The sequence below is a fragment of the Sardina pilchardus genome, chromosome 9 (assembly GCF_963854185.1).
Source record: "Sardina pilchardus chromosome 9, fSarPil1.1, whole genome shotgun sequence".
Classification (NCBI taxonomy): Eukaryota; Metazoa; Chordata; class Actinopteri; order Clupeiformes; family Clupeidae; genus Sardina; species Sardina pilchardus.
Window position 1 is genome coordinate 26750563 of NC_085002.1, and position 27378 is coordinate 26777940.

The 27378-nt window shown below is 41.1% G+C and overlaps 4 protein-coding genes and 1 non-coding gene across 5 annotated transcripts; 3 read left to right on the forward strand and 2 right to left on the reverse strand.

Annotated features, from left to right (window-relative positions):
- The first annotated feature begins 2 nt into the window (after nucleotides 1-2).
- Nucleotides 3-5803, forward strand: gnl3 (G protein nucleolar 3). Its single transcript, XM_062544467.1, has 15 exons — nucleotides 3-103; nucleotides 357-415; nucleotides 1155-1295; nucleotides 1418-1546; nucleotides 1643-1732; nucleotides 2493-2628; nucleotides 2760-2863; nucleotides 3037-3181; nucleotides 3502-3589; nucleotides 3797-3974; nucleotides 4192-4334; nucleotides 4601-4737; nucleotides 4826-4989; nucleotides 5084-5150; nucleotides 5535-5803. Exons 1-15 carry the CDS (start codon nucleotides 91-93, stop codon nucleotides 5651-5653), a joined length of 1713 nt encoding a protein of 570 aa, XP_062400451.1. The 5' UTR covers nucleotides 3-90; the 3' UTR covers nucleotides 5654-5803.
- LOC134093137 (small nucleolar RNA SNORD69) lies at nucleotides 3636-3712 on the forward strand. Its single transcript, XR_009940298.1, has one exon. It is a non-coding gene; the product is annotated as a small nucleolar RNA SNORD69 (small nucleolar RNA).
- Nucleotides 5804-6518: 715 nt separating the features above from the next.
- On the reverse strand, nucleotides 6519-10985 carry glt8d1 (glycosyltransferase 8 domain containing 1). Its single transcript, XM_062544468.1, has 10 exons — nucleotides 10844-10985; nucleotides 10558-10632; nucleotides 10039-10137; nucleotides 9723-9939; nucleotides 9491-9608; nucleotides 9297-9381; nucleotides 8927-9039; nucleotides 8671-8837; nucleotides 7524-7636; nucleotides 6519-7354 (listed from the first exon to the last, which is right to left on the reverse strand). The coding sequence occupies exons 2-10, from the start codon at nucleotides 10571-10573 to the stop codon at nucleotides 7170-7172; spliced, it is 1113 nt and encodes a 370-aa protein (XP_062400452.1). The 5' UTR covers nucleotides 10574-10632; nucleotides 10844-10985; the 3' UTR covers nucleotides 6519-7169.
- A 323-nt stretch (nucleotides 10986-11308) lies between these two features.
- Nucleotides 11309-12515, forward strand: spcs1 (signal peptidase complex subunit 1). The gene is made up of 4 exons (XM_062544471.1): nucleotides 11309-11442; nucleotides 11852-11911; nucleotides 12011-12097; nucleotides 12238-12515. Exons 1-4 carry the CDS (start codon nucleotides 11407-11409, stop codon nucleotides 12361-12363), a joined length of 309 nt encoding a protein of 102 aa, XP_062400455.1. The 5' UTR covers nucleotides 11309-11406; the 3' UTR covers nucleotides 12364-12515.
- Nucleotides 12516-12576: 61 nt separating this feature from the next.
- On the reverse strand, nucleotides 12577-24403 carry nek4 (NIMA-related kinase 4). Its single transcript, XM_062544469.1, has 16 exons — nucleotides 24189-24403; nucleotides 23159-23425; nucleotides 22741-22938; nucleotides 22430-22537; nucleotides 21956-22110; nucleotides 21581-21704; nucleotides 20615-21310; nucleotides 20440-20496; nucleotides 19672-19818; nucleotides 18709-18846; nucleotides 18148-18214; nucleotides 17453-17562; nucleotides 15448-15536; nucleotides 14786-15003; nucleotides 14224-14357; nucleotides 12577-13074 (listed from the first exon to the last, which is right to left on the reverse strand). The coding sequence occupies exons 1-16, from the start codon at nucleotides 24273-24275 to the stop codon at nucleotides 12976-12978; spliced, it is 2694 nt and encodes an 897-aa protein (XP_062400453.1). The 5' UTR covers nucleotides 24276-24403; the 3' UTR covers nucleotides 12577-12975.
- Between the last annotated feature and the right edge of the window lie 2975 nt (nucleotides 24404-27378).

The window sequence follows — 27378 nt, forward strand, 5'->3', positions numbered from 1 at the left end:
ACTCGAAACACAGGCTAGCTCACTTCCTCGCCAAAATCCACGTGCAGAGTAGGAGCACAATTCTCCTGCGTGTCTACGCACAGTAACAAAATGAAACGCCCGAGTAAGTGTAAACATGTATTTTTAAGTAATTGTTGTGTGTAATCATAGTTGCTACAATGTGTCTTCTCAAGATTAGATTGGTATTGTTGCGTTTGGTTGTTATTAGCTGATGTTTTGAATAACCAAGTTGGTCGGCGTAACACCACGCTGGACAGCAATGGTTTGCTAACCACTGCTAAATGTTAGCTCATGTACATTCGTAACTCAATTACATAATCATTGATATTTTCCATTTTGTTGACTTTTGCCTACAGAGTTGAAGAAAGCAAGTAAGCGCTTATCCTGTGCAAAGCGTTTTAAAATTCAGAAAAAGGTAAGGGCATGTTCACAAGGCTTCCCGTGCTATCGTACTATTTTCGTCAATGCTCAGTCTGTAGCCGTCTGTATATTTTCACACAAGCTGTTACATTGTTGGGTCAAACATATAGACTACCGAATTTAAATTGAGTAATGTTAAAGATTACAGGCTCTTTGGTATTTCTTATGTGTACATGACATGAGGATATTGTTTATAGTCACTTGTGGAGTATTAAAAAAAACCCCTACAACTTTCATGATCTGACTTATGTGTGAACCACTGATTGACTGAAGTGACCTGAAGATGAGGCGCAATGTGGTGGAGTGCCGATTTACAGGCATTCTGGAAGGCAACTGTATGAATGTGTCATATATTTTGATATTCTAATAAGTGATGTGGTTTCATTAGACTTACTCAAACTCAGACATTTCCACTGAATCCTTTAATGCTGTGTCGTATTAATTTAGAATGTAAGATGGTATTGGCGGATGAGAAATGAGGAACTTATGCTTGACTGACCTCTTTGTGGGGACTATAATCCAACTCTGATCATCATCTTGCCTTTACTGTTTTACTGCTTGTTTCTGACACGTGGATTAAGATTAGTGCATGGCTAAAATCTTATTTTTCCAATAAAGATTTAAAGTTGAGACTAGGTGTAATGTATGTCTGAGGAAACTGGATAAATGGGTGTGAATACATGTTCTGTCCTTGCAGTTACAATGTTGCTCCGTTTTCAACTTCTTCTCACTAGGTCCGAGAACACAACCGAAAACTACGGAAAGACGCCAAAAAGAAGGGGATAAGCAAACGGGTCAAGAAGGATATTGGAGTACCAAACAGCGCACCTTTCAAAGAGGAGATTCTGAGGGAGGCTGAACAGAGAAAACTGCAGGTGAGTGCATTTACCCATAACGCTCTACTCCACAATTTTAGCATCACAACCCCATATGTAGTGATAAGTGAGTGCTGACTAGATCACGGAAATAATGAAAACATTGCTTATGCCCCCAACAGCTTGAAGAGCTGAAAGAACAGAATCGGGTTGCCAAGCAAACTGATAAGGCCCAGAAAAGGAAGAAGGAGAAGGAGGAAAAGGATGCTGCCAAAGCTGGAACAGAGCCTAAGGCTAAAAAACAGAAAAAGGTGACAAAGCAATCACATCAAGCAAAGTCATTGTGTTTCACACAGTATGAGTACGTTATATTGATCTTTCTGCCCTCCTCAACCACTGTCTGGTAGGATAAGAAGACCAAACAGCAGCAGAAGAAGAAGTCCACTACAGGCACGAACAAAAGCGCTAAGAGGTTCCGTTGTAGAGAACTGAACAAGGTGAATTGAGTTTCCTTTTTTGATATGTAAAGGATAATGTATTGTTCGTTGGTCATTATCGGCATACAAGTCCCGATAGAGTGAACAGGACCCAGAAGCGTAGTGGTGTGGCATACAGTACATTATCCCACTTATTAAATGGCTACTTGCCAAAACGAGTCGGGAAACTTCACACATGGGTTTTTTCACATTATTTTGTTAAGCATAAAAGTAAAAAATCACCGCTCATCCGTGCGAGGTGCAGGATTAAGAGTAAACTTGATATTTTAAGGAAGAATCTGCACACTTCAAGTCTTTGTGCAAAATGTTTTTTTGTTTTTTTTACCATTTGGTGGCTTCTGCTGAGAAAAACAAAAATAGTTTGCTACGCAAATAGAATGTGACCGTTTTAGGTGTTGCATGGCAAAATCTAACTTGCTAACTCTTAATGAAATTCCATTGCAATATGTGAGTCAAATGGCTTACTCGTGGAATTGTATGAAAGACGTAAGATATAAAACCCATCGTCCTTGACGGCGATCTATTACACATAGCAATGGTCTTTTATTAAAAATGATCAGGCCTCCAAACGTTAGGAAGACCCATGTGAATTGAATGGATCATTATGAAGAGCTGTGTAATAATGAATTATTTTAATGAAGAATGTTGAGTTTGTTCAGAGTTGCTAAAATTGCTTATATATTTAATTATTTTGTTAATAAGTGAAGGTAATAATTTCCTCTTTTAAGCCTGGCATTGATGGCCTTGTGGTTATTTTTAGGTGATCGAAGCATCTGATGTCCTAGTAGAGGTCCTCGATGCCAGAGACCCTCTTGGTTGCCGGTGTCCTGAGCTTGAGGAGGCTGTGTTGAAACATGAGGGCAAGAAGAAGCTGATGTTTGTGTTAAACAAAATAGGTATGCAATTGTAAATTGTAGTGTTCTGATGAAAATGTCGGTCCAGAAATATTATTATTATTATTTCTGACATTTTTGCCAATGAATGGTTTTGTAATGAGGTTTTAAGACAAAGCCCTATGTCTCACCAGATCTCGTACCAAAAGACAACCTGAAAAAGTGGCTGGAGTATCTTCAATTGGAGTGTCCAACCTTTGTGTTCAAGGCATCCACACAGCTTCAAGACAGAACAGTAGTAAGTACAGATTAATCAGGTCCAGACTACATTTTTGACAACCGTCATGGTGATCTGATTTAATGGTGAGATCACTGTGTTTTCCTTACTGTCTAACCCTGCATATCATGAACAGTTTTAGAACTTTACTCGAGATTGAAACGCTTAACCGTAATGTGAACGTGATATGACAGGAGGAGAAGAGGAGGAGACGGATGGCAAATGGAGTGGATCACTCCAGAGCAGGGGCTGCATTAGGTCACACATCTCTTCTGGAAGTGCTCGGAGAATATGCCAGCACACTCAACACAGAGAGCATGCTCAAAGTGGGTATTGTCGGTAAGTCAGCCTTCTATCCCAGAATCCTTTCATTGGTATTTGTGTAGGATGTAAGCTAGTAGTGGCGGATGAGAAATGAGGAACTCACGCTTGACCGACCTCTTTGTGGGGACAAAATAATCCAACTCTGATCATCATCTTGCCTCTACTGTTTCACAGCCAGTTTACGCACATGGATTAAGATTGGTCCTAAAATAAAAGCTTATTTTTCCAATTCTGATTTTACGGTTAGATGACTTTTTCGTTCAGGACTAGTTGTAGGTGGGGAAACTGGACTTGCCTTCTCATGTCTCTGCTTTAACCTATTATGTGTCTCCTAGGGTTCCCCAATACAGGGAAGAGCAGTCTGATCAACAGCCTGAAAGGTCTGCGGGCCTGCCATGCTGGAGTTCAGCGAGGACTAACCAAGTGAGTCCTGAAGCTTTGTGGACGCTTTTTAATAAATATAGGGCTATCTTTGAAGCGTGATGAATTTGATTATCTGACAAAGACCATGGAGTCTACATTCAATCCAACCCTGAGCTTCAAAACATCCCCAGTGCTCCTGAATTCACATTTTGCGTTTTGAGGTTTGTTTGATGGCTTTGGAGCTGATTGTGTCTTTGCCCTTTTCAGGTGCATGCAGGAGGTGCACATCTCCAAAACTGTCAAGATGATTGACAGTCCTGGAGTAATTGCGACACCTTCAAACTCTCCAGTGTCCATGGCGCTCAGAAGTCTGCAAGTTGAGGAGAAGGAGGAAAGCTCTATAGAGGCTGTTCGAACTCTTCTGAAACAGTGTGACCAGCAGCAGGTGAGACCTCAAAGGGACCCACACAGACCACTATACATTTATACCAAAAACTGACATTATGATCTGACTGACTTTGTATTTTGTAGGGAAATTGTCCCTTTAGTATTGAATCCAACTATGTGTAAATCAAATTGGTTTCTGTATCTAGTACCCAGGATAGCACAGATGTTTTTTTTCTCTTTGTTTTCCTAAGTGTTTTGTTTTGTGTGTTTCCTAGATTATGCTGCAATATAATGTTCCAGACTACAGAAATTCTGCGGAATTTTTGACATGTTTTGCCAAGAAGCGTGGATTTCAGATGAAAGGTGGTGTGCTGAACACTGAATTGGCTGCCACCACATTTTTGAATGACTGGACAGGGTGAGCTTCTCAATATTGTTTTGCCTTTTGCCGTTGACACTATGAGCATGTTCGGGAAACGGTCGGAAAGAAAAAAGTTTGAGTGGTTGGCTGACATTCACTGAAGCCTGGCATTGAAACATGAATTGGCATGCATTTAATACTCAGAATTGTTGAAGTCACCTCACTGCTCTCAGCTGAAAAAGTTTGTTTTTGTACAATTGTGGGTTGATTTTGTTTGCTTTATCAATCTTAATTTGAGGTGTTATTTTTCTTTTTTTCCACAGAGCAAAACTGAGTTATCATTCCAAACCACCTGACAATCACCCCCTGCCTCCATACCTGTCAGACGCTATGGTAACAGAGATGCAAAGGGGATTGGACATGGACAAGCTAAAGAGCGGCAACGAGGAAGCTATTAACAGTGAGTCCAACACATTAATCCGTTACAGTAACACTATGTATTATGTGCAGCTGACAACTAACTATTGTGTTTAACTGCAACTCTGTAGGTGTGAAGTGCCCAAATCCGGCTAGCAGCATAGGATTCCTCTCAAAGGGTCCCACGGCAGGGATGCTGAATGAAAGTGAGATCCCAGAGGAGAAGGCTGTGGAGGCTGTAGTGGAGGAGGAGGATGGTGCCGAGAAGATGGAGAATGGCAGTGAGCCAGAGGAGGTAGGAACAATGTGGTTTGAGTAACTGTGGAAATGAGTATGAAGTGGTGAAAGAATTGAGTGACTTACATGCCTACTTTCACTCCAAACTCCAGTCTGCCGAGATGGATGAGCATCATGAAGACGACGGGATGGAGGAGATGGAACAGAGGACACAAACAGGTGTGTACATGAATTGGCCCTAATATGCAATTGTTTCCCCTGGGTCTAAAGCAGCATTCACACCAAGAACGATAACTATAACCATAACGATAAAAGCGTCCACACTGGCGAACGATAACAAAAGTCTCTCCTCGTGTTAATGAATGTGATCGCTAAAATATCATGGGTTCTGATTGGCTGTTAGCTTTTTATCGTTCTCAAAATCGCCAGAAAGTTATCCCCAACGATATCTTTCATGTCATTATTGTTATAGTTTGTGTGAACGTTATCATTCATATTAACGAGAACAATATTTGTTTATAGTTGTTAACAGCCCTTAAGATGCAACACAGGCCTACAGGGTTTCCTCAAGTACATGTTTTTTTTTTTTGTGTGTGTTTTTAGGCAAAACGTCATCAGAAACCCAGAAGGCTGCGGTTAAACGGGTTGCTTTCAATGTGGACCTCTCCTCTGCACAGCAGAATGATGATGAAGCATATGACTTCAACACGGACTTTAACTGAGCTCTTGAAGCTTGGTCTTTTTCTACATGTCAATGTAAATGTCAACTTCCTGTTGACCTTGATGTATTTAAGGTCTGCCAGTCTATTGTGCATTCACTGTAAATATGCTGATGTAAAAACAAAAGACTATTAAAGGTCTATTAAAACTTGTTACTGCTTTGGTCTAAACAAGGTGCATGACGTGAGTCTTAACCCAAAGAGGTACTCGTAAATCTTGCTTCAGGGTTCATACGTTTTTAAAAAACCTGGAAAAGTTATGGATTTGAAAATGCCAATTTCCAGGCCTGGAAAAGTTTTGGAAAACAAAAAACACCCCGGAAGTTTTGGAAAAGTCATGGAAATTTGCTTCACCATATCTCATTTGGTCAGGTCATGTCTCACACTTGTCACAACCGATTGGCAAACTTTTACATTTTGAGAGCATTCCTAGGTAACCATCCCGTTATCTCACGCGTCATATCTATTATTAATGTAGCACTAGTGAGGTTTTGAGAAATATAAGGTCATGGAAATTTGTGAAAAGTCATGGAAATTCTCTGGAAATGTGTATAAACCCTGTTGCTTTTGAGATCCCATTTTTCTCATTTTGTTTACCTCATTCCTTTGGTTCTCTTGATTAGGTTAGATGAGACATTTTGATTTCTGCAGTTTCAGTCAGATGTGTTTTTGGAGAAGATGGAAGGTTTCCAAGAGGGTTCAGTGAGCCCCGCCCATGGAACGCAGAGAGTAGCCAATGGCAGTTTGGCACCAACCAAGCTCGGTCAACTTGGATGAGAAGCTGTGATCTTTTGTCCGGTTTCATGGAAACACAACTGCGGTTAAAGTTCTAATGGGGAAAGGCTGTCATAATAAGCTGGAGGAAATGTTAAGAAATACTTTTTGCTTTATTGCTTCCACCATTTGTTCTTTTTATATCAGTATTTGAAATACCCACTGGTTTTGCCAGTAAACATGCTTGGTTAAAAAATATACATCAACTGCATATGAACCTGAGGAACAGCTTGCAAACCTTACAGAGAGTGGTTCAATTTCATATTGGCACTGTTATTGTAACAAACAAAAACTGCATTAAAACTGCCAACTTTGTCAACACCATAGAAAGCAAGCAACACAGGAAAGGTTTCAGACTGGAACAAATCCAGCTGAGAATGCAAGCATCTCTTTCAATATACCATAATTTCTAACATCAATTCTTTTATCAGTGTAGTAATTCCATACTCGTCACAAAACTCATTAACATCTGTATGTCTATGCACATTATTTTAGTGTAACAGTCCCTGTAGGACCCTGTAGTGGGTTTCCACAAATCCATGTAATGATGAAGACGCACACAGTTAAACAGCTGGAAAGAATCTGGAAAATCTGAACCAAGGTTTTCAGCCAAGGGACATTGGGTAACACACAGTGTCACAAGCTGGAATGTGTCAAATCAAATCCCCCAACGCCTGAGAGATTGCACTACCGAGCAGATGGACACAGCTAGAAGAAACTGTGCCGCATTGTCTGCCTGGTCAGTTCATTTGTCTTCAGAATGTCTCCGAATGGGGTGGAATTTATCCAATGGGTCAGGAATGTACCACTTGTCCCAAACGTCAGAAAATGAAGACAGTCTCCCCCATGGTTTATAATGTCCATTCCAGTGGAGGAGTTTGGCTGCGTTCAAAAACTGGACAGAGTAGCGATTTGCAGCTCCTGTTGAACCTGTCGGGAAAGGGCATCAGAACAGCACGTCAACATTGTTTTTAATATGCATTTTTGTAATTTCTCAGTGCTGTGAATATTTATGTGATCACTTGTTTCATGTTGTGTTCTATGTTTTGAAGAACAATGTCCCTTAGACCTTAATTTTTTTTTTTTTAAATCTGCTTACCAAGATGCCTAACATGCCACAATGGATCTATGGTTGAATGGCGCTTGTAGAAGACGATAAGAAGAGGAGGGGTCGTTATGCTCTCTGCCAAAGTTTTACTGTACAGGTCCTCCCTGAGGAGAAATAAGCAAGGTGTTCTCGTGAAGAAGGGGGAAAAAAATACAGATTTAAAACCTGCATGTACAGCATACTCCCATCAGAATGAAACTGGAGATGACGCAGAGTCTCTTAATAGAATAACTCAACACAGAAAACAAACCGTGTTTCTGCTAGCCAAAGCCTAAGGCAGCCCACCCACGTAATGCTAGAGACTAACTGATGCATACTGCTCTTTTTTAAAAGAAAGGCTGGTGGATCAATCAACCAGATATTAACCAAGATGTTAAGTCAGGAGTGTATACAGACTTCTGTAAAACAGGTTCAAGTACTGAGAGAAGTGAAATAGAGCATTATGTACAATGTTCCAAAATGTGATTTAATGTTCTGCATTAAGGCCTGATATTCCAATGTGTGATTTAAGGTTTGTTTTTCTCACTAGTGGGTCACATTGACACTAAAAGTATGATTCTACATAATGATCCTTTTAGTGTCCCTTGACACACCGGTGAATTGCAGTCTTGGTGAGTAGTACTGTTAGTTCCTTTTACCAACAGTACATCAAGACAGAACTGCATATTTTAAGTTAGCTTATGGACCACACCAAAACATTCTGTATCAAGACAACTACTGAAAATAAATAAATAAATAAATAAAACTGACAACCAACCTGGCAAGATCAAGTTACAAAGCGGGCACCAGTGACAACAATGATAACCTTATTCATTCTATTGGGACTTACATATTTACTGATTTACTTGATATACCTAACAAGACAAACCGGTCATCTGTTCAAATATGCTTGCCAATATTCAGTTTACTCTGCATTCAAGCTATAAGGTTTGAGTTTGTTCATATGACAGATAGAAAAGAACAGCCTGCAATATGAAACATAGACTAGGTTTACAGAAGGCGAGAATGACTATGTTCACGGGTTCAGCAGTGGCGGTTTCCATGTGACACAATAATGACACAACACAATATGCTTTCCCTTGAGACTAAGCAGGCACAAATAAACAATCTGCAGTTGTCATATTTCCCAAAGACGTACTTAACATTTAGCTCCATCCACTGCTCAAGCTGGGTAGTAATGTTTTGGATCTTCCACTCCGTTAGGTTGGCCACAATAACTCCAGGGTTGAACGAGCACGTGTTTGCCTTCATGCCAAGCTTCTTGACAGCCTCCTTCTTGAAGTCCAGAAAGCCTATGTAGTTAATCTACAGGGATAACACAATATAAGGTCATTATATTTGGATACACATGTGAGTGCAGCATTTGATATGGTCACTGCGTTTTTTTAATCTACCTGATTACCAGCTCCTCGGACGATCCCCTTCGATGAGGCAGAGTCACAGTCATCAGAGAAAGCTGCTGCATGTCCTGCTTTCAAATTAGTGTCAAAGAGCTCCTGGATGTCACCTTAAATGAAAAGACCAAATTATATACTGTACAATAATGCTCCACCACTCATTTTCCCTAAATGAGACAGTCAGACACAAATATGCACTACCAAGTGACCAGACAGGACACTCCATGTGTTGCTTGATTAGACAAATGGCTAGGAACTTGAATTTCCCCTTGGGATCAATATCTATCTATCTATCTATCTATCTATCTATCTATCTGGAACCATGCGTTCAATCAGTTTACTATGGCACCGATTAAGCGGACCAAACCTTGTACAATGACATCATCGTCCAAATAGATTGCCTTCTCCACACTGGGCAAAAACATGGGCATGTAGTATCTGGCAAAGGTCAGCTGAAAAGAGAAGTAGGACTTTAGAGGTTTTGAAATCCAACCTTAACAAACACAACATACAGCACAACAATCAAACAGAGAATTCTCAAATTTCTGAAGCTGGTCTTACCGGTTTAACCTCATCCTTCTTCTTGGGATCATTTGAAATCTTCCCCTCCAAAATCTTTGGTTCAAAGGTGATGATTTTATGCTTGATGCCTATAAAGTTGCTTTTACTCATCCAAGCTCTAAAGAGATTACAAGATTAAAACAGAAACAGCGTCACACTTCCTGGTTGCATGACAAAGGAGTGTTCTACCCACAGTGTATGTGGACACTTCATCACTACACCAGATACATACCTCAAATGGTCCACGGAGTCGTTAAGGGTCACAATGTTGAATACGATATTGGACTTGCTGTTGCGATACACACTATTCATAGCAGCCACAGCAGCTCCCAACCTCTCCTCAGCTGCCGTGATGACCACTGGGATTTCAACCCCTGTCCTGATCACATCAGCTTTGTGCTTAGCAGCAAAATCTGGCTCAAAAGGTAGGAGTGCACCAGGCGCTGTCTCTGTGAAGGGCCCCCCAAAAAACATATAGACTTTTACAAAACACATTCAAAATGAGAAAATTAGAAAACATTGGGGTTGAGAAAGTAGGCTAGATTTACCTGGACCTTCATGCCTCAGGAAGTCATTGAGGTTTAAGAGATTTCGTTGCAATACGATTAGAAAGGCAACAAGTAGCAGGAGGAGAATGACCACATTGACTGAAAACGAAAAACACATGCATACACTGAAACGAGGACTTCGGTATTAGAGGGAAACTGTATTACTAAGCAGATATTGCTTTTTCATCATCAATTTCCCCTTGGAGATCAATAAAGTATCTATCTATCTATCCATCCATCAAGGAGAAGATAATGTGGGTTAGATGTGTCTATACAGAATCATATCTATCTATCTATCTTTATGGGGTACTCTTGATTTAACTAAACATTGATATTGACAGCGGGCTATATGTACAGGAAAACAAAACGTCCACAATGCTCAGGAGCTGTGTGCAGCATAAGTCAACGTTTGTAGATGAATTACCTTTAACTAGCATGTGTCTAAGGCTACTTGTCTACATGTGCCTAAAGTTACACAAAGTCACAGCCATGTGAACCTTTAACGGGAACGTTACTTACTTCTGCGCATTGTCATTGTCCCTTGACTGTACCTCACCCCCTCGGTCACAGACACCGTGTTTCAGCTGTATTCATCTGAAACGAGGACAATGCCATGAATAGCGGACAGCCAACAATTAAATAAACAGCTAAGGCCACCGTTAGCTGGTCAAGACCAGAAATAAAACGATTAGCTGCTATGGTCCTTAACCCAGTACCCGAACCTTATTTTTCTGTGCATCGCTTTTTAAATAGAGGATAGGAGACGAAAGCATTCGTTCCAAAATACGGTCGAACCCTTGCTTACCTGGCCAAGGCGAGATGTTCGACAAACGACCCCAGCTTCAAAGCCAAAATGCCAACTCAACATCAACAAGTTTTCAGTTGCTTCAATGTGCTTTTTTTTACGACCGATGCCGCGAACTGTCGAGGTGCGATTGAGTTGTAAATAAAAGTGTGGACCTAATGCTAGGATATGTAGTAGAGCGACTTCTTATCCGTATGATTTAGATATTGTCGTTTTATTGATCACTTTTAACACGCCCTTAACCTTGATTGGCCTGTGCCCGGAAAGCTGACTAAATAAATGCCTGAATAAAATAACATTAATATTTTAGTAGCATTCTACATTATTTCATTGAATATTTGAATGCAATCAACCCAATTTCTTATCATGTTGATAGCATCTTTCCACTTTGTAAACATGCTGTATACACACATACATATTTAAAAAGTTATTCGCTTTCTCTGGTAGACAGTCTGGGGTCCTGACAATGGGTCCTCGGAAATTATACGTACGCTATTTCAAACAGGAAGAGCAGTGTATGATTTTTCCTGTGTAGCGGTTGTATTTGGAATATTTAATTGAAGATGTTATCGATGTTCAAAAATATCCCAACCCATATGGTAAGAATTGTAAAAAGAGCATCATGGCCATGCATGGTTGAAATCTGTAATGGCTGAAGTACTGTTGGTTAGTCGCCAACTAACGTTAGCTAAGGCAGCCCACTAGCGGATGAGAAATTGAAGATGTTACCCTAAAACCGTCTGTGCTGTTAGCCTTCGAGTGAGCTTAGTGATATTATATGTATTTGGCCTGCTAGATGTGACATAAGGAAGGTTTTGGTGGAAATCGGGCCAGTACATGCATCAAAACAATGTCAACTTCCGGGCTTGTTTGTGACAGCTGGCTACATTTAGAACCAAGATAACCTAAGCATGTTCACATACTGTGTATTTCACAAAAGGAGTAGCCTAACATGTATTTTTTTTTACATTTATGCTGCCTGTTTGACTTGTGTTCAACCTCCCTCAGGATTACAAGGGCCAGAAATTAGCCGAACAAATTTTTCAAGGCATCATTCTGGTATCAGCGGTAAGTTATCAAATAATGATTATAATCTTAATATAATGCAAGTAATATTTACTAGGCACTGTGTTTAAAGCTGGTTGATCAAACTCTTCCCTTTGGCAGGTTATCGGGTTTTTATACGGCTTTGCCATTGAACAATTTGGATGGACTGTGTACATAGTGCTGGGAGGTTTTGCTGTGTCCTGCCTGGTGAGTCTCAGATGTCTATTGCACACTTTTAATATCTTAGAAATGGCTATAATGTTAGTAACTACGTTCACTCAATACTAGGTATAAGTTGCAGAAATCTGCAAGATGTTGTTGTCCTTAAAATGTTGTCGTCCTCACAGCTCACCCTACCACCCTGGCCCATGTACCGCCAAAATCCCCTCAGCTGGCAACCAGCTCTGCCCGAAACATCTGGAGACAGCCGTGAGAAGCCACAGGAGAATCTTAAGAAGAAGAAACACAAGTAGACTGTCCAGTCCCATTTCTGTCAATGCTGAGCAAGAGTTTTGTATTCAAAATGTGAATCTTGAGAAGTTGCCGATGTAGTGAAAGTGTGCCTATTTGTATTCAAAATTACATACTGATATTGAAATAAAGGAAATCACATTTCTTGAGATTCCATACGACTTCTGTGACTTTTGACAACTGACACATCTTCACAGAACACTGCACTCTAAAAGTATCTTTAAAGAGATTTATTTATAAATTCAATTTATATTGTGTAACATCTACCATAAGACTAAGGCTACAGGTTCTATTTACATATTAGATAGATCTTCTCAGGATTTCCAAGGTTTTTGGGAAAACTACAAATAAACATTGTTTTGTTTTTTTACACAACATATCTTTACATCATTATCTAATTAAAATGTTCATTATATGTATAAAAAACAATAGTATGTCAGAGAGCTGCAATTGCATATCCAATATGAATGAAAAATTGCATTCGGCCAAGAACATTTTCAATATCGAAGAGAAACAACAGTACTACTATGACATCTGTTCCTAACATACATAACAGTGATTGTAACAGACTAGAAATGTGTATCAATTGAGGACCGGTTGTCTCTTATTTGACCTTAGCCTTTAAATGCAACATCCTCAAAGAACTTCAGTTGGTGAACCATCACAGAGTAGGACTTGTATTTTTCTTCTCCCATCTCCTCCATTAGACGTTGCTGTTAAAGTGAAATAAATCAGTACGTTAAAGCAAAGATCCTTAATTATTGACACAATTATTATTTTCTTCTCTATGGAAGAAAAATTCGAACAGTTCCTGTCTGCTTAAAGAGGCGTGTCGCAAAGACATCATAGTGGGATATCGATCTCTGTCAGATTGGCAAACAATTCAGTTCGAATGTTAACAGGTCTGCTTAAAGGGGGATTTAGCCCCCCTCCCCTTTGCGAAGACAGAACGCGGAAATGATCGAACGTTTGCGCCTCTCGCTCCGCTTTAACCCTCTCTGGTTAAAGTAGTACAACAGCAGTGAGTTATTACCTCTATCCCAGGGTTTCTGAACTGGTCTGGCCTCGGGACCCTCAATTTCCCCACTGTCAATGTTCAAGCCAACTGATATAATGCAGTGAGGTTTGTGGTAAGATCCGCAAAGTGCCTGTTCTTGTTCGGAACACGCTAGTGTTTGGCACATTTGCGAAGTTCTCAACTCCTGTGTCATCATTCAAAATACTCGACAGGTTTGTCTAGGACAGTAGGGTGCAAATGTTTCCATGTGCTGTTTTTATTTTTGATGGTTTCGTGCACTCATGCGCCAGCAATTCATTGCACACCACACCACACACTGGGGTTTCTGTTCCTTTTGTCTTCAACATAAGTGATTCCATACTTTAAATACTCAGGGTCCTTTTGCCCTATTTACCGGTAAAATGATGCTGAACATGACCCATCACATAAGCATTGTCTATGTCCATTGACAACAACTGCCATACAAATAATGTTTATCAAGTTTATTTTTAACCACACGCTCCGTGACCCACCCAAAATGGTATCATGACCCACCTTTGGGTCTCGTTAAGAAACACTATCCTTCCTGAACACAGCATTACAGCAATTATCTCCAGCAAAACAAACCCAAGTTCTCTATGAGGAAGACAGCCACTGACAGGAGAGCTACACCAGGCGCATTACTGAAGCGTTCTGTTCGCAAAGCGTATGCTGCAGCAGTTAATAATCACTATAATCACACATTCGAAAGAAATAGGCCAGTCTTATAAGATGGATTTTACGTGTTGCGAACGGAACGCTTCAGTAACGCCCCTGGTGTAGCTCCCCTGTCAGTCTTTGGCTTCTCCAGGCTGTGAAAACTCACCTCCCGTTTCTCCTCGTCCTCCTCCTGCATGATATCCAGGGCTCTGTCCAGCAGCTTCACCCCCAGACCTTTCACCACGTCTGTCCGCAACTGTTCCACAGCTCTCCTGATCTTGGCAGGTCCAGATGTATCACCTTTGAGGAGAAGGACATTGAGACCAACTCTGATTGACTATCTCCTTACCTAGTTGTTACAGCATCAGTATCAACTATTGGTTATGTTTTCGTCTGTCTGTCTGTCTGTCTGTCTGTAATGGCATGGTATGGCCACGTGGTGGCGATCTGAATAGTCTAGGTTCAAATGTATGACAACCTAGGAAGAACAATACAGGCGGAGGTCTGCGCTCTCTGAGTGCTTTTCTAGTTCTTACTGTAATTTCTTGTTTACAGCAGCACAAGCTTTTGAGTTTAGGTGAAGACAAACTTCCAAGTCTACAGCTGGTGCCAATTGATTTTCTTGCACTCTTTATCAACATTTGAAGTATTTTATAAAACAATGTCTTGGATTCTATTCTTGCATGTTTTACTAACATCAACATGAATATGTGAAACGAAGCACCAACCTGCACAGAAATCGTTGACCTGGAAGTCTTCCTGCACATCCATGGCTTTCCCATGGAGGACCAGGGTGTCTTTATATCTACAGTTGATCTTAAACTCAGGCTGGGGTCTAGAACCTAGTCTAGGTCCATTTGATTCACTGGCAGCATCTCTAGAATCCATTCGTAATGTTTGTGTCATCATCTGCACCAAGTCCTGCATTTCACAGGACTCTGTTTTCCTGAAGAATTGAATAAATAAAAACATTTAGCAATATTTATGCACCTGGGGAAATTCAATCAATATCCTACTCTGGGTGATAATCCTAAACACATAGAGAAAACTACATTTTCCCCATAAAAACGTTCAAAGCTACAGAAATGTGACTTTTGCAGCAAAATCACTGATAGCCTTGCCCAAAAGGCTGAAAGACCATTTACCTGGCAGATAAATCACTGTAAATACTTGCACCCTTGCATGTCTGAAGCACCCCTATGGAAACCACATTTGTAATGCCATGGGTGGGTGGACAAGATGTTGAGATATTCAACTTTATCAAAACTCCTTCAGCTATTGTCTTCCCTTTCAATACTTCACTAAAGCACTGCACTTTAGTAGTGCAAGAACACAAGTGTGAACACTGGGACAAAAGACTGTCATCCATGCTGTCAGTGCGAGCCCTCACCCCTCCCTGCCGTCTCCCTCGGACCGGTCCGTGGAACTGGTGGAAGAGTTGCACTCCTCCTCGTCTGAGCGCTGCCACGAGTGTCTGTCCTGTTTCAAGGAACACACATCAGGCATTAAGTACTGAATCTGAGTCCCTGACTCCCTACTGAAATATATAATGTATAGGGCTCGGGATCATGACGTGAAAACTTCGCGGCGCAGCCATATTGGCAGCTTCACTCCTTAGTTTACTATGGATTGCTACGGATTTACTCCCGCCTATTAGTGTGTTCCTGTAACTTAGTTTTTGCCTTCTTGGTCGTATGTTGCTGTGTAGTGGGGTGTAACAGCGCCACCCATGATCGCAAGAGGAAAAGAATCGCTAATACTACATTTCTGCTTCTTGTCTTCTGCATCTGAATGAATGGATATTACGTTCAGTGCGCTACCAATATGGCGGCTATATTCCTAGAATGCAAGGCTTGTCCCCGAGCCCTATTGAAATAGTTATTTGAAGATGATCTTCTGGTGAGGAACTAAGTTATGACTGATATAGTTGATTTGTATCTGAGTAACAATTTACCAAACAACTGATATATTAACCCTATGAGCCCGACGGACGCAAAGTGCGTCAAAAAACGCACACATTTTCTTTGTTACATTGCTCCGCTATTATTAGACACAGCGAGATGAAACTTATATTGCAGGAAAGAGCAGAACCGGGGCTTTCCAACGATACTAGACACTTGTCTGTACGATCAAGTATGAAAATAAAATAAAATGATGAAGTTAAATCAAAGTATATCATATGTACAGTCTATATTGCTCTGCGTTCACCGGCGCATCCAGAACTCTCGCTTAAATTACTCGCGGACCACGCATCGCACAGACATGACACGCATATCAAATGAAAGAGGAGAAGCAGAGCTTTGCATTGATACCAAATACATCGATCATTTCGTATGATAAAATCAGACGAAGTTACAAACAAATAATAATGTCATATATCTTTGGCTACCTTTACTCTCGTTTGATTTCCTCGTGAAATCGCGATCAAAAAGATTTGGCACACATGTCAGATGAAAGAGGAGAGCTAGAGCTATCCACAGATACCAAATACAACCTTCTAGGCCATAAAACAGACGAAGTGACAGCAAAATAATAACTTCATTTAGCTCCACTTACCTCGTGTTTTTGTGTGGAATAGCCTATGTTCATAATCCAATGTTATCATGTGTTTCTCTATGACAAGTCACGTTCATAACACGGTTTTGAGATCCTAGCACACTTCTGTATGGTATCCAATTCAAGACTCATATTGCATCCAAATTTGTTTGACAAATAAACACTTTTTGCCTTTACTTTGTTCATTGCGTCATGTGTGCTACTGCAAACAAATCATGTAAGATCAGCTAGTGTCACAATATGGAGTGCAAAAAGTGCCAAAAAGTCATTTTTTCATCACTAAATATAAATTGCCATTTATTTCTGGAAGGCACACACCACATATTTCTGTAAATTGCTCAGCCCCAAAGTATACCTCCACCATGGTTCTTATATTGCCGTGTTCAGGACAGTCAGGCCTACATAACCATGTAAGTTTGGTCGAGATGTGAGCTTGCTGTGGTGAGATACACATCAAAATGTAAGAATTTGTATAGTACGCTTTTCAACTTTTTATTATTTAAAAATCTAAATCAAATCAATGCAAGTATTTATACATGATATTGTGGCAGATCTGGATAGCCTAGACTGTGCTGAAAAAAACAATATGTAGCATGTGTGAATGGCACTTACAATGACCAGGATAAATGCTTCTAACTAGAGGTAGTGAAAATGCCCTTAAAACAGTTTAGGGCTCATAGGGTTAATGAGATTCAAACTGTCACATCAGTAAACATCCTTGAGTGATATATTGTCATAGTGGCTTTGGTGTTAAGATACACATGACCTTTCAGTGAAGCGCATCTAATCAAACTGTTACACCACGGCACGCCTCTGCTCAACCTAACAATGAGGGTTACCTTGCTTGTTTCCATAGATACACTGGCCGCCCTGTGGTAGTCTGGTTGGTCTGATTGTTTACAGCTCAGCGAAGCCACATCATACGACGCCCTTCTCATCGCTGGCACAACTGCAAAAACAGGCCAGGTCAACAAACAGAGTTATATCAACTGCACTTTGCCTGTTTTCACTGTAGACTATCTTCAAGTTTAAGTTCAAGTTTATTATCATGTACTCATAAAAGGACTCATCAGAATGACATTTCTTATGCGCAAGAGCAAGCTCAAATCCAAAGAATACATGAAATAGTAGTAATAAAAAAGGTCATTACATTACATTTTGCTGACGCTTTTTAACCAAAGCGACTTACAACATGAACATTTAAGCTTTTAAGAGCATTTATAACAACAAATGAAATACCACAAGTGCACCAATGAGTGTAATAAGTGCATCGATGAGTGCAATTGTCTGTAGTAGTGCTATGAGAGGAGATGTTCTCTGAAGAGTTGGGTTTTCAGACATTTTTTGAAGATGGCTAGGGATGTCCCTACTCTAGTAGGAACAGGTAATGCGTTCCACCAACATCAATAGAAACTGTTGAGAGAGCTAAGATATCTTTCTGCTAGCACGTGATTGGGTTGTAATCCAAATACCCACACTCCTGAGCGAATAAGGTTCTCTGGTATTTTAGTGAAGCTGTGTGGATATACAGTACCTGGTGGATTCAGATGTTCCTGTGATTGCCTCAGTCTTCTCCTTTCTCGTGCTGACAGTGGGCGATCCTGAGAAACAAAATACAATTTTTTTTTTATATCAACAAGCGTAGCGAAGCGACACTGTTTGAAGTGAAGCGTCTGGTGCAGGGGACTATGGGCTTTGTAAAGTGCTATGGGATCATGTCAGTTGTAGCTGAATTGAATTAAATCTTAAAGGGGAATTCCAGCATTTTTGAACCTGAGACCCTGTTGTTAGATGTCTTTAAGTACTTTAATACTGAACAGATGTTCAACATTTCTGTCCCAAATGAAACTAGCTAGCCGACAATGCTGTCTTCTCATTAAAGTGAGCTCCTTTTTCGCCAATGTCAATGGCCGCCCAACATGTCAACACCCACAAGTGTCAGCCAACATGGACAGGATCTCTACGGTGATACATGTCATCCTGTTTACCCCACTAAAGAAATTGTATAATGAAAGCATAATGAAAGTATAACGAAAGTACTTAAAGATATCTAACAATAGGAATGCTGGAATGACCCATTAGGGAGCTAACTTACCAGTGGAACAGCAGTCAATCTGTCCTTGGGGCAGGACTCTGAAGGTGTTACTTCAGGTGGCACTCTGGTTTTCACCATTACAGGAGCACATAACGCCTCCACAGGAGCAGGTGGCAGGGGTCTGGGAGCTTTTTTATCCTATCAGAGTAGAGATAAGCACATCAATGAGCTCAATGAGCTGTTGATGATTTACACATTTCTACGCTTCTTCTGTAACATTGTTCACACAGAGTTTGGTTCTAAAAACCATGAGTAAGAACGTGCTCTTAACTCGTCCATATAAAGGTCATGAGTTGTATAAAATCCAGAAAGCAATATGGTGCCTAACATGGTACGTACATGTATGGTACCTAATATATATGGCACAACTATGCTAAGTTGTCTGGATAAGGCCTTCGTGGACACGTCAGATGTGTCCACATCCCTGTGTAACGGATGCCAGCTAGCTTAGTGTGGAATGTTAGTAAACCTCACTCCCCGATGCCTCAAGAGTGCTGCTGGCATGAAAGCTAGTAGCTTGGGCTTTTAGCTGGATTGTTAGCACGCTCGACTCCTGATCCGAGGTGCTGCTGTGTCGCGGGTTCGAGTCTGGGCGTGTGCAGGGCTGAACCGCGAGGTTCAACACAACGCAATTTATACCTGTTCTAGGGTGACCAGACAGGGAGTTTTCAGGGGACAGTTCCCGTTTTTGGTTACCTTTCCCCGAGAAAATACAGAAAAACGACCTATGTCCCCGTTTTTTGAAGATAAAACTTGTATGTATTTCAATCAGATTGATAGTCAAACTGAAAATGTCCCCGTTTTCTTCCACATTTTTGGGATTATGTCCCCGGTTCTGGTCTCGGACATCTGGTCACCCTAACCTGTTCATATCTTGACGACTGCGAGTGCAGTGGTTCAACACAACGCAGGTTACACCTGTTCATACACCTGTTCAGGTGACTGCGAGTGCCGTGGCCTCACCTTGCGCTGGCCCTCCAGGCCGGACTCTCGGTTCCTCTGGCGCCGCTGCCTGGGCTTGGACGGCTCCGAGGACGCCGCAGGCTGACGAAGGACAGGACGTTCCCACTCAGGGACAGGGGGAAGAAGAGCCGCCGAGTCTACAGGCTCCTGTTCCAACGCGCACAAAAACAGAAGGATCATCTGAAGGATCTGCAAGACTGTATACATCTCACATCAAAATGGTAATGGCAGCCTGCAGTGGCTATTCACGCCAGGAACGATAACTATAAAGATAATTATACCTATAGCGATAAAAGCGTTCAACAACAACAACAAGGAAAGCCTCTCCTCAAGTTGATGCATTTGATGGCTAAAATCTGATGGATTCTGATTGGCTGTCAGCTTTTTATTGTTCTCAAGAATGCTCTGAAAGTGATCCCCAACAATTATTGCTCTTTATGCCCTTATCGTTATAGTTTATGTGTGGATGCCTCGTTCATATCAGCTTGAGTGATACTTTTTTACAGTTATCGTTGTATTTATTGTTCTTGGTGTGATCTATCTAGGCCCTTTCGGTGTACTGCAAAGGAAGCATAAGCCACTGATGAATGCACAAATTGCATGATGTCTTTATCCGAAGAACAGAATAATCATCTCAGGGCCTGAACAGGACTATGAATACATGTAGGCTTTTATCCTCATGTGGCTTGTATCCATAGTCAAGGTTTTGATAACAAATAGAGCAAACGGTATTTAAGGTGGAACATATAAGACAAAAAACAGACTTACCATTACTGGCACTGGAACAAAAGGCTCCAGGAGCTTCTCTGTTGATTCCAAGCTCTCCTATGAAGAGAAGAAAACTGTGTATTTGAGTCTATGCCAAGTACTAACATGCATCGGAAACCCCCACAACTGAGACATACAACTCATCATATCTCATCTCAAGGCAGTGGCATCTTACCTGAACCTCTTCAAAATGCTTGGGGTCATCAGCCTGTTTGAGAAGTGTTATTGTGTCATCTTTTATGTCCTTGATGGCCGGGGGAGAGGGACTCTTGTGTTTCCCTAAGACATCCGCTACAAGTTCATGATGCTCAAGATACGCCGCATCTGACATTCTTGGAGGTGCTGTTGTTGTTGTGGTAACGCTCCGTGCGGCTTCCTGGAGTAATTTTAAAGTGTCCTCTTTATTGTCCATATCGGCTGAAAGCTGCTGTATTTCCGCTAAGGGTTTGTGTTTGTTCATAGATGCTGGGATGACGTTGGAGGCAACAGGGCATTGTGATGCTGGTCCATTTGATATCCCCCTCTCCTCCGGCTCACACAGATCCTGTCCCAGCTTACGTGGGTGAGGCTGAGGGGCAGAGGTATCAGGTTTCGGGGTCCTCTTACTAACTGTGGGCTTCTGATTGAGGCCATCATTAGGCTTTTGATCAGGCACTGACTTAGACGTCCTCACTTTACGAGGCTTTGGTTCCTCAAGTTCCAGTGGTTGCATAGCAATGTCAATATTACTGATGGTTGCTATGGAGTGCCCAGTTGTGTTCAGGATATCTGGTGTTGGAGATTTCGGTGGTGGAGGCATCTTTGATAAGGCTTTCTCTTGTTCACCATTTGATACATGTGGGCTGTGATGTGATGGGTTGTTCTCTTCTCTCTGTCAAACATCAAAAGGTTGTTATAACACTTTATTATAACACTGTCATGTGCAATTAAGTGAAACGCATACTGTAGTAACATTACTATATAACAATATATAAATGTTGCCATGCTAAATGTTAAATTACCACTGTTCTTTGCTTAAGAGGTGAATTTCACCACACCTGAGTTTAAAAATTAAGTTTACAACAACAGGCAATTGATACATACTGTATATCTATGTGTCTCTGCAATGACTGGGCATGACAAAGACAACTATGACCCCTACCTTTCTTGCTCTTGTGTTAGACTTGGTCTGAGGTAACGCTGGATTTTTGACCGGGCCTGCACTCACAGATCCACCGCTGTTGGCCTTGTTCTTAGCAGCTTTATTTCTGGATTTGGCAGCTTTTCTAAATAAGAGCCAGATTAATACAATCACAATGAGCTATGATTATCATCAATAATGTTAATGCAGTAGGTAAATGGATGTATTTCAGCAAATCCTCCCAGTTATTCCACAACAAGCACCCTCTGCAAAAAGGCAGTATAGTGAATGTCAGTTGGACTTTTGCAAAATATGTCATGCTGCTTTCTCTTTTAATTCACAGGCAGACTATGCTATTCAGTCGACACTGTAAAACAGTGTCCAGCCCAGCCTTACTCTTTGGTGGCCTCCAGGAACATGGCGATCTGCTGCTTGATGAAGGGCTGCCGAAGGATCTGCTTGACGTCGGGTCGGTCCTCCGGCCTCTTGCACAGCATCCTCCTGATGAGCTCCCCCAGCTGAGGGTCGTACTTACTGGGCATCTGAGGAAGCTGGGCGCGCCAACGAGGAGCAGAATTAATACGATAAACAGAATAACAGTGAAAAGAGCAGCGGAAGTGCAAAAATCAGCAGAATTGTCGTTAACCTGGACTTTTGACCTACGCATTCCTACCAACCTGCAAGAAGTAGCCTAAAGCGTGACATCTGTAAATCTTTAAGGGAGTGTATGAAAAACTTTAACTCTAAGTTAATAACTAGTAGACATGCAACAGTTGCAGACCCTTTTGCAGCCAAAGGATGCCTTCTGCTTCATTTCACAATTAAGACACTTTCACAGAAAACATTTCAGCTGAAGTTTGACTGGCATACCTTTCCTTCCACGATGCGATATGCAAGCGAGTTCATGTCTTTAGCATTGAAGGCGTGTTTAAGGGTGGACATTTCATAGACACAGCAACCAAGAGCCCACACATCCGACTGCAGAGAAAAGCACATAAAATCCTTATTGAAATGAAAACCTATGCAAAACACATTTGACATACATTAGGAATGAATCAAAACCTTGAACTGTTTGCCATTGTTATTTTGAGCATTGTAGCTGATTTAGCTTTATTTTTCAGTACAGTACAGTACAGTCAAAGTTCTTATAACTCCAGAATGATCTACTGTATGGACATTACCTTGTGGTTATAAGGTTTGTTGGAGAACAGCTCAGGACTCATGTAGTATGGGGTTCCTATGAGAGTGCTCGCCATATCGTTCTGGTTCTCTAAAACCTTGGCGATACCCAGGTCTCCCACTTTGATTATGTTTGTCTTGGTCAGGAAGATGTTCTGGGTCTTGAGGTCTCTGTGCAATATACGCTTTTCATGCAGATACTGCCACCACAGTACAAAGAAATTTGAACCAAGATCAGTTGAACAATGTCAAGTTGTGTAATAGCACAGTGTCCAAAGAATAAAATGGAATCACACCCCTGAAGACATGAATGAAAACAATGCCAAAAAAATAATTCTACATCAAAGTTACTCTTTTAGAACATAGGCCTAACTGCTACAAACATGTGTGTTATCACAAACGCTTTAATTTTGCCAGTACCTGGAGAGCCATGGCGATTTGGACAAACCACTCTACCACCTGTCTCTCAGGTAGGAGCTCGCCTTTCTGTTGCTTGAGCCGGTGGTATAAGTCTCCTCCTTCACAGTAGCCCATTACTATATAGAGTTGACAATCATCTCCTTCCCATGATTCCCTGTAGGTCACGATGTTGGGATGGCGAAGCTGGGAGAGAAGCTGGGCCTCCTGTTCAGCCGACCTCCTCTCACGCCGTGAAGAGGTTTTCAAGTTCAACTTCTTTATCACATACTACAACAACAACAGAAAGCAGAATGGAGGGTAGAACAAACTATATGGCATACAGAGAAGCATACAGGTCTTCAACTGGTGTATCATCATGATGTACATGGCGTATTACAGCAGGTTATGAGGTCTTACCACGCTTTCTATAGTATAGTATAGAGTATAGTATTTACTATATGCAGCCAAAATATTATACGATTCGTATAGATCTTTTTCGTAAGAGAAATCTACCATGCATGCATTGTAGGATATGCCAAATCTGGGTTATCTGACGTTAAATCATGTTTGCATCATGGCCTGACGTTTCCAACTGCCAGCGTCTAGCATATGGTTTGATTGAATTTGTCACAGTTCATTGAATTTGTCAGTTTGACCCACAATGGTTAAATTATATGCGAGATTTCTGTTGCAATCAGGAGTATTAGAAAATATTTGCCATGCGCAATTATCACTAATAGTATTAGGCTTATTCGTTTTGCAGAATCTAACAGCTGATGCAGGTAAAACCAGAAAGGGTTGAAGCGGAGCGGTCAGTAATCAAGGAGCTTAGGGTGATTTGACAGTGGGCTTTGATAGCTAACAGTTAACTTAGCTTATACTTATAAGACAGCCCTACTCACAAAGTACGTTTGTTTAGATATAAGTTGTCTTTACATAGATTATGTCACCAAATGCAAGAAAGTTTCTTTAGTTTGCCTCAATGCGCCCCGATTACAGCAAAAGCAACATTGCCAAATCTAGCTAGCTGAACGATAGCTAAGTTACTTACCTGTTTTCTGTCTGTTTTGTGCTTCACAAGATGTACTTCTCCGTAGCTGCCTTTTCCAACAACCCTGTCAAAAATGTAACTATCCATTAGGCTTATGTAAAATGCAACTTATTTTATTTCTAACATCTTGCTAGATCACCACAAGCACGCTGGATATCATGATGTTTTAACAGGTAAGATTTCGAAGTTCGTCTAAATGTTGGCTGTTTACATCAGCATGCATACACAGGAAATATAATGCCCCGTCACCAAGCAACAAACAACTTCATTTTGTACTTTTTCACTGGCCTGTACTGGAGAGTGCACATGTTTAGTGTTACATTGCCCTCTGTCGAGGTGGAGCAGAACGCACGCACAAACGTAAACCCCGACATTCTCGGCCTGAGTTCAGTTCACAAAGATGTGAGGACGGTTTATGCTACACGAATGATATAAGTTTTATAGCCTGAAAATCACATTGTCTGGTAAGCAATGTTTGGCCATTAATATGCTAATGAAAAGTGTTATTCATAAACAGCCCAGTAAAGTAGCTCAGTGCATGGGCATTTAGGAGGCCTATAACCAAAGTGTCGATATTGTAGCCTACTAAAGATAAATAAATTGAGTCAACGTCATTGTTTTGTCTGAGGGCCAAGAATGAAAACCACACAATGTTATTTATAAGGGTTATATTCCATGAATCTGTCTTTGATTTGTGACTTATTCACAGGTCATGGCAAGTCCTCTCATAGGGTCCTGTAGGCTGAGTAGGCCTACTGCAATGGGAAGGACACTAGCAGACAGAAATCTGTGAAAATGGTGCCATAGCACTGTGTTCCTGCCTGACGAGCCACATGGTCCAAGTGTCACCTACTAGAAGAAGGGACACAGCATGCTGCTGCAGCAAGTAATCATTATCAGCTCACTGGCTTAGGCTACTCATTCATTGTTTATTCATGGACACGAGATGGGAAATGGGAACGTGGATGGCATATCTGCTTGTGCTTTAAAACAGTTTACTAATCAATCATGTTTTGATTTAGTTTAGTTAGTTTTGACATTTTGTCAAGCTCCCCTAAATCCTTTCTCGAAGGTAACCTGAATATTCTACCTCTGTTCAGCTCATATGAAGTAAACGATTTCCTAACACACCTCCTCATCATTTTTACAGACTTGCCACTGTTGTCCTTTTAGTGCTTGGTCTTTGCACTATGTTTTGACATAGTGTCTACTGTTGCCATGTAAACATGCCAACCGTATATTGTCCTATTATTGCCAATACAGTGCATCAGTAGTGGGCTACAGATGCAATATCCTGTATCAAAGCAGTCATAACTAGCAGCTTTATTGCCCTAGAGATGGTGGGTGTCTCTCAGCTGCAGTGCATTAGATGGCACTCATGATCAATCAACACGACACACAGAGCTGTAAATCCAACAAGACCAGACAGAGATAGCGATAGCACTGCAAGGGCTAAGGAGGGTACTGACAGCTTATCTGTGGTTCCCAAGGTAACACTGACCACAGCCTTCACCAGAAACTGAGGTCTGAGGTTGGCGAGTGAGTCAGGAGACAAATCAAAATTCTCTTCACTGTCAGAGTCAGAGGTGTAAATTGGAAGAAAATGGCTTCTGTTTCTCTCCTTGCCACTCTGTTTTTTGCCAGCTTCTTCCAAAGAATTGGTAAGATGCATGTCGTTATTTGAAATGTGTAGGCTAATAGCAGTTTCCATTTTCTGTGAATTAATTTACATGAAAATTGTTAACTGGTGTTACTTTTTGAGGGTTTCTCCTCTGCATAATGAGTGTACCTGTTAGGCAATTACATTTACAGTAACTGACTGTGTGTTGGGGCTGTTATGCTCTCGAAAATCTAAGTAAACTTTGAATTTCGTCCCTTATCCCTGTGTATGTGTGTGTGTGCGTGTGTGTGTGTGTGTGTGTGAGAGAGTTCAGTCCATTGAATGAATGAATGTATTGCAATTCCAAAAGTTCAGTTCCTTAAAGGTGTGTGTGTATTGATTTCAAAAGTTCAGCTCCTTGAATGTGTGTGTGTATTGCAATTCCAAAAGTTCAGTTCCTAGCTTGAAGGTGTGTGTATTGATTTAAAAAGTTCGGCTCCTTGAATGTGTGTGTGTATTGAATGTGTTACTGTGTGACCATGTGTAGAGGCAACAGTGCGGATGCTCTTATCTGGTGTTTCGATGAACACATTTAGAAAAAACAGTTAAACAGAATGTACGGTTGGCCACATCGCTTGATCACTGTGCTGGAACACCAGCTTAGTTTTTCTAAAAAATATTTCCATTTTATTGTCCATTGTTATGCAGTCCCTCAGTTGTTATAAACACTTGCAAGAGACATATTTAGCATGATCACTCACTACCCTCATTTACAGTAGTTCAGTGTATGATATCTGCCCATTGTATTGTTTTTCATGTTCATCTACAGAGACAACGACACCATTTCCAACCACAGGTATGACACCCATTACTGCTGTTCCAGGGCATTTCATAACCTGCTATGAACCTACTGAGACTAGTTTTCATAATTCACAAAGTGTAAACAAAACATGATGATTTATAAAATATTTAAACAGACTGTTCAGAACAGTTAATAATTTAATTAAAACTCTTTTGCGCTGTGGCTCTGCCATGATAAAAATACTAAACCGTCTCTGAAATGCCTTGTGGGATGTTTTGGCTGTTGACTTCTACCTTGGACGTCAGGGAAGCATCCTCTCTATTGAGGGCCTGTGCAAGTTGTGTAGTTATAGCAATAATAGCCAAGGGACAAAAAGCCCATGCAGGTCTTAATTACTGTAAGACCATAATTGAGATGTCCTTTAAAATGACAATGTTTCACACAGCCCCGTCATCATCACCAACTACTCCTGAGACAACCACCATGACAACAGGTACAGTACGTCAGTAGGCTACTCAAGCTACTTGACTGACGTAGAAACATGCTATCTATTGTTTAGTTATTGCATAACAAATTATATGATATGTGCCCTGAACAAGCACGGAGAGGATGTCAATGTTCCTGGCTTGTGCATGCACGCTTATGTGTTCACTATCTGAGCTATTTGCAGTGACAACGACAACAACTACAGTGCCAACCACCCCAACAACCACCTCAACAACCACCACCACAACAACCACCCCAACCACCCCTGCTCCAACTACACCCAGCCCAGGTGCCAACATAAT

What these genes read in the sequence shown, in the direction of transcription:
- gnl3 (XM_062544467.1), top strand. An exon ending in CTGAACAGAGAAAACTGCAG is followed by an intron (nt 1,296 to 1,417) that starts GTGAGTGCATTT and finishes TGCCCCCAACAG; the next exon opens with CTTGAAGAGCTGAAAGAACA. An exon ending in AACAGTGTGACCAGCAGCAG is followed by an intron (nt 3,975 to 4,191) that starts GTGAGACCTCAA and finishes TGTGTTTCCTAG; the next exon opens with ATTATGCTGCAATATAATGT.
- glt8d1 (XM_062544468.1), bottom strand. An exon ending in GACTCCGTGGACCATTTGAG is followed by an intron (nt 9,609 to 9,722) that starts GTATGTATCTGG and finishes TAATCTCTTTAG; the next exon opens with AGCTTGGATGAGTAAAAGCA. An exon ending in TGGATGGAGCTAAATGTTAA is followed by an intron (nt 7,637 to 8,670) that starts GTACGTCTTTGG and finishes ATTTCTCCTCAG; the next exon opens with GGAGGACCTGTACAGTAAAA.
- nek4 (XM_062544469.1), bottom strand. Translation starts at nt 24,275, where the DNA reads ATGGATAGTTACATTTTTGACAGGGTTGTTGGAAAAGGCAGCTACGGA. An exon ending in GGAACATCTGAATCCACCAG is followed by an intron (nt 17,563 to 18,147) that starts GTACTGTATATC and finishes CTGTTTTTGCAG; the next exon opens with TTGTGCCAGCGATGAGAAGG. An exon ending in AGGACGAGGAGAAACGGGAG is followed by an intron (nt 13,075 to 14,223) that starts GTGAGTTTTCAC and finishes TCACTTTAACAG; the next exon opens with CAACGTCTAATGGAGGAGAT.
- spcs1 (XM_062544471.1), top strand. Translation starts at nt 11,407, where the DNA reads ATGTTATCGATGTTCAAAAATATCCCAACCCATATG. An exon ending in AAAATATCCCAACCCATATG is followed by an intron (nt 11,443 to 11,851) that starts GTAAGAATTGTA and finishes AACCTCCCTCAG; the next exon opens with GATTACAAGGGCCAGAAATT. An exon ending in GCATCATTCTGGTATCAGCG is followed by an intron (nt 11,912 to 12,010) that starts GTAAGTTATCAA and finishes TCCCTTTGGCAG; the next exon opens with GTTATCGGGTTTTTATACGG.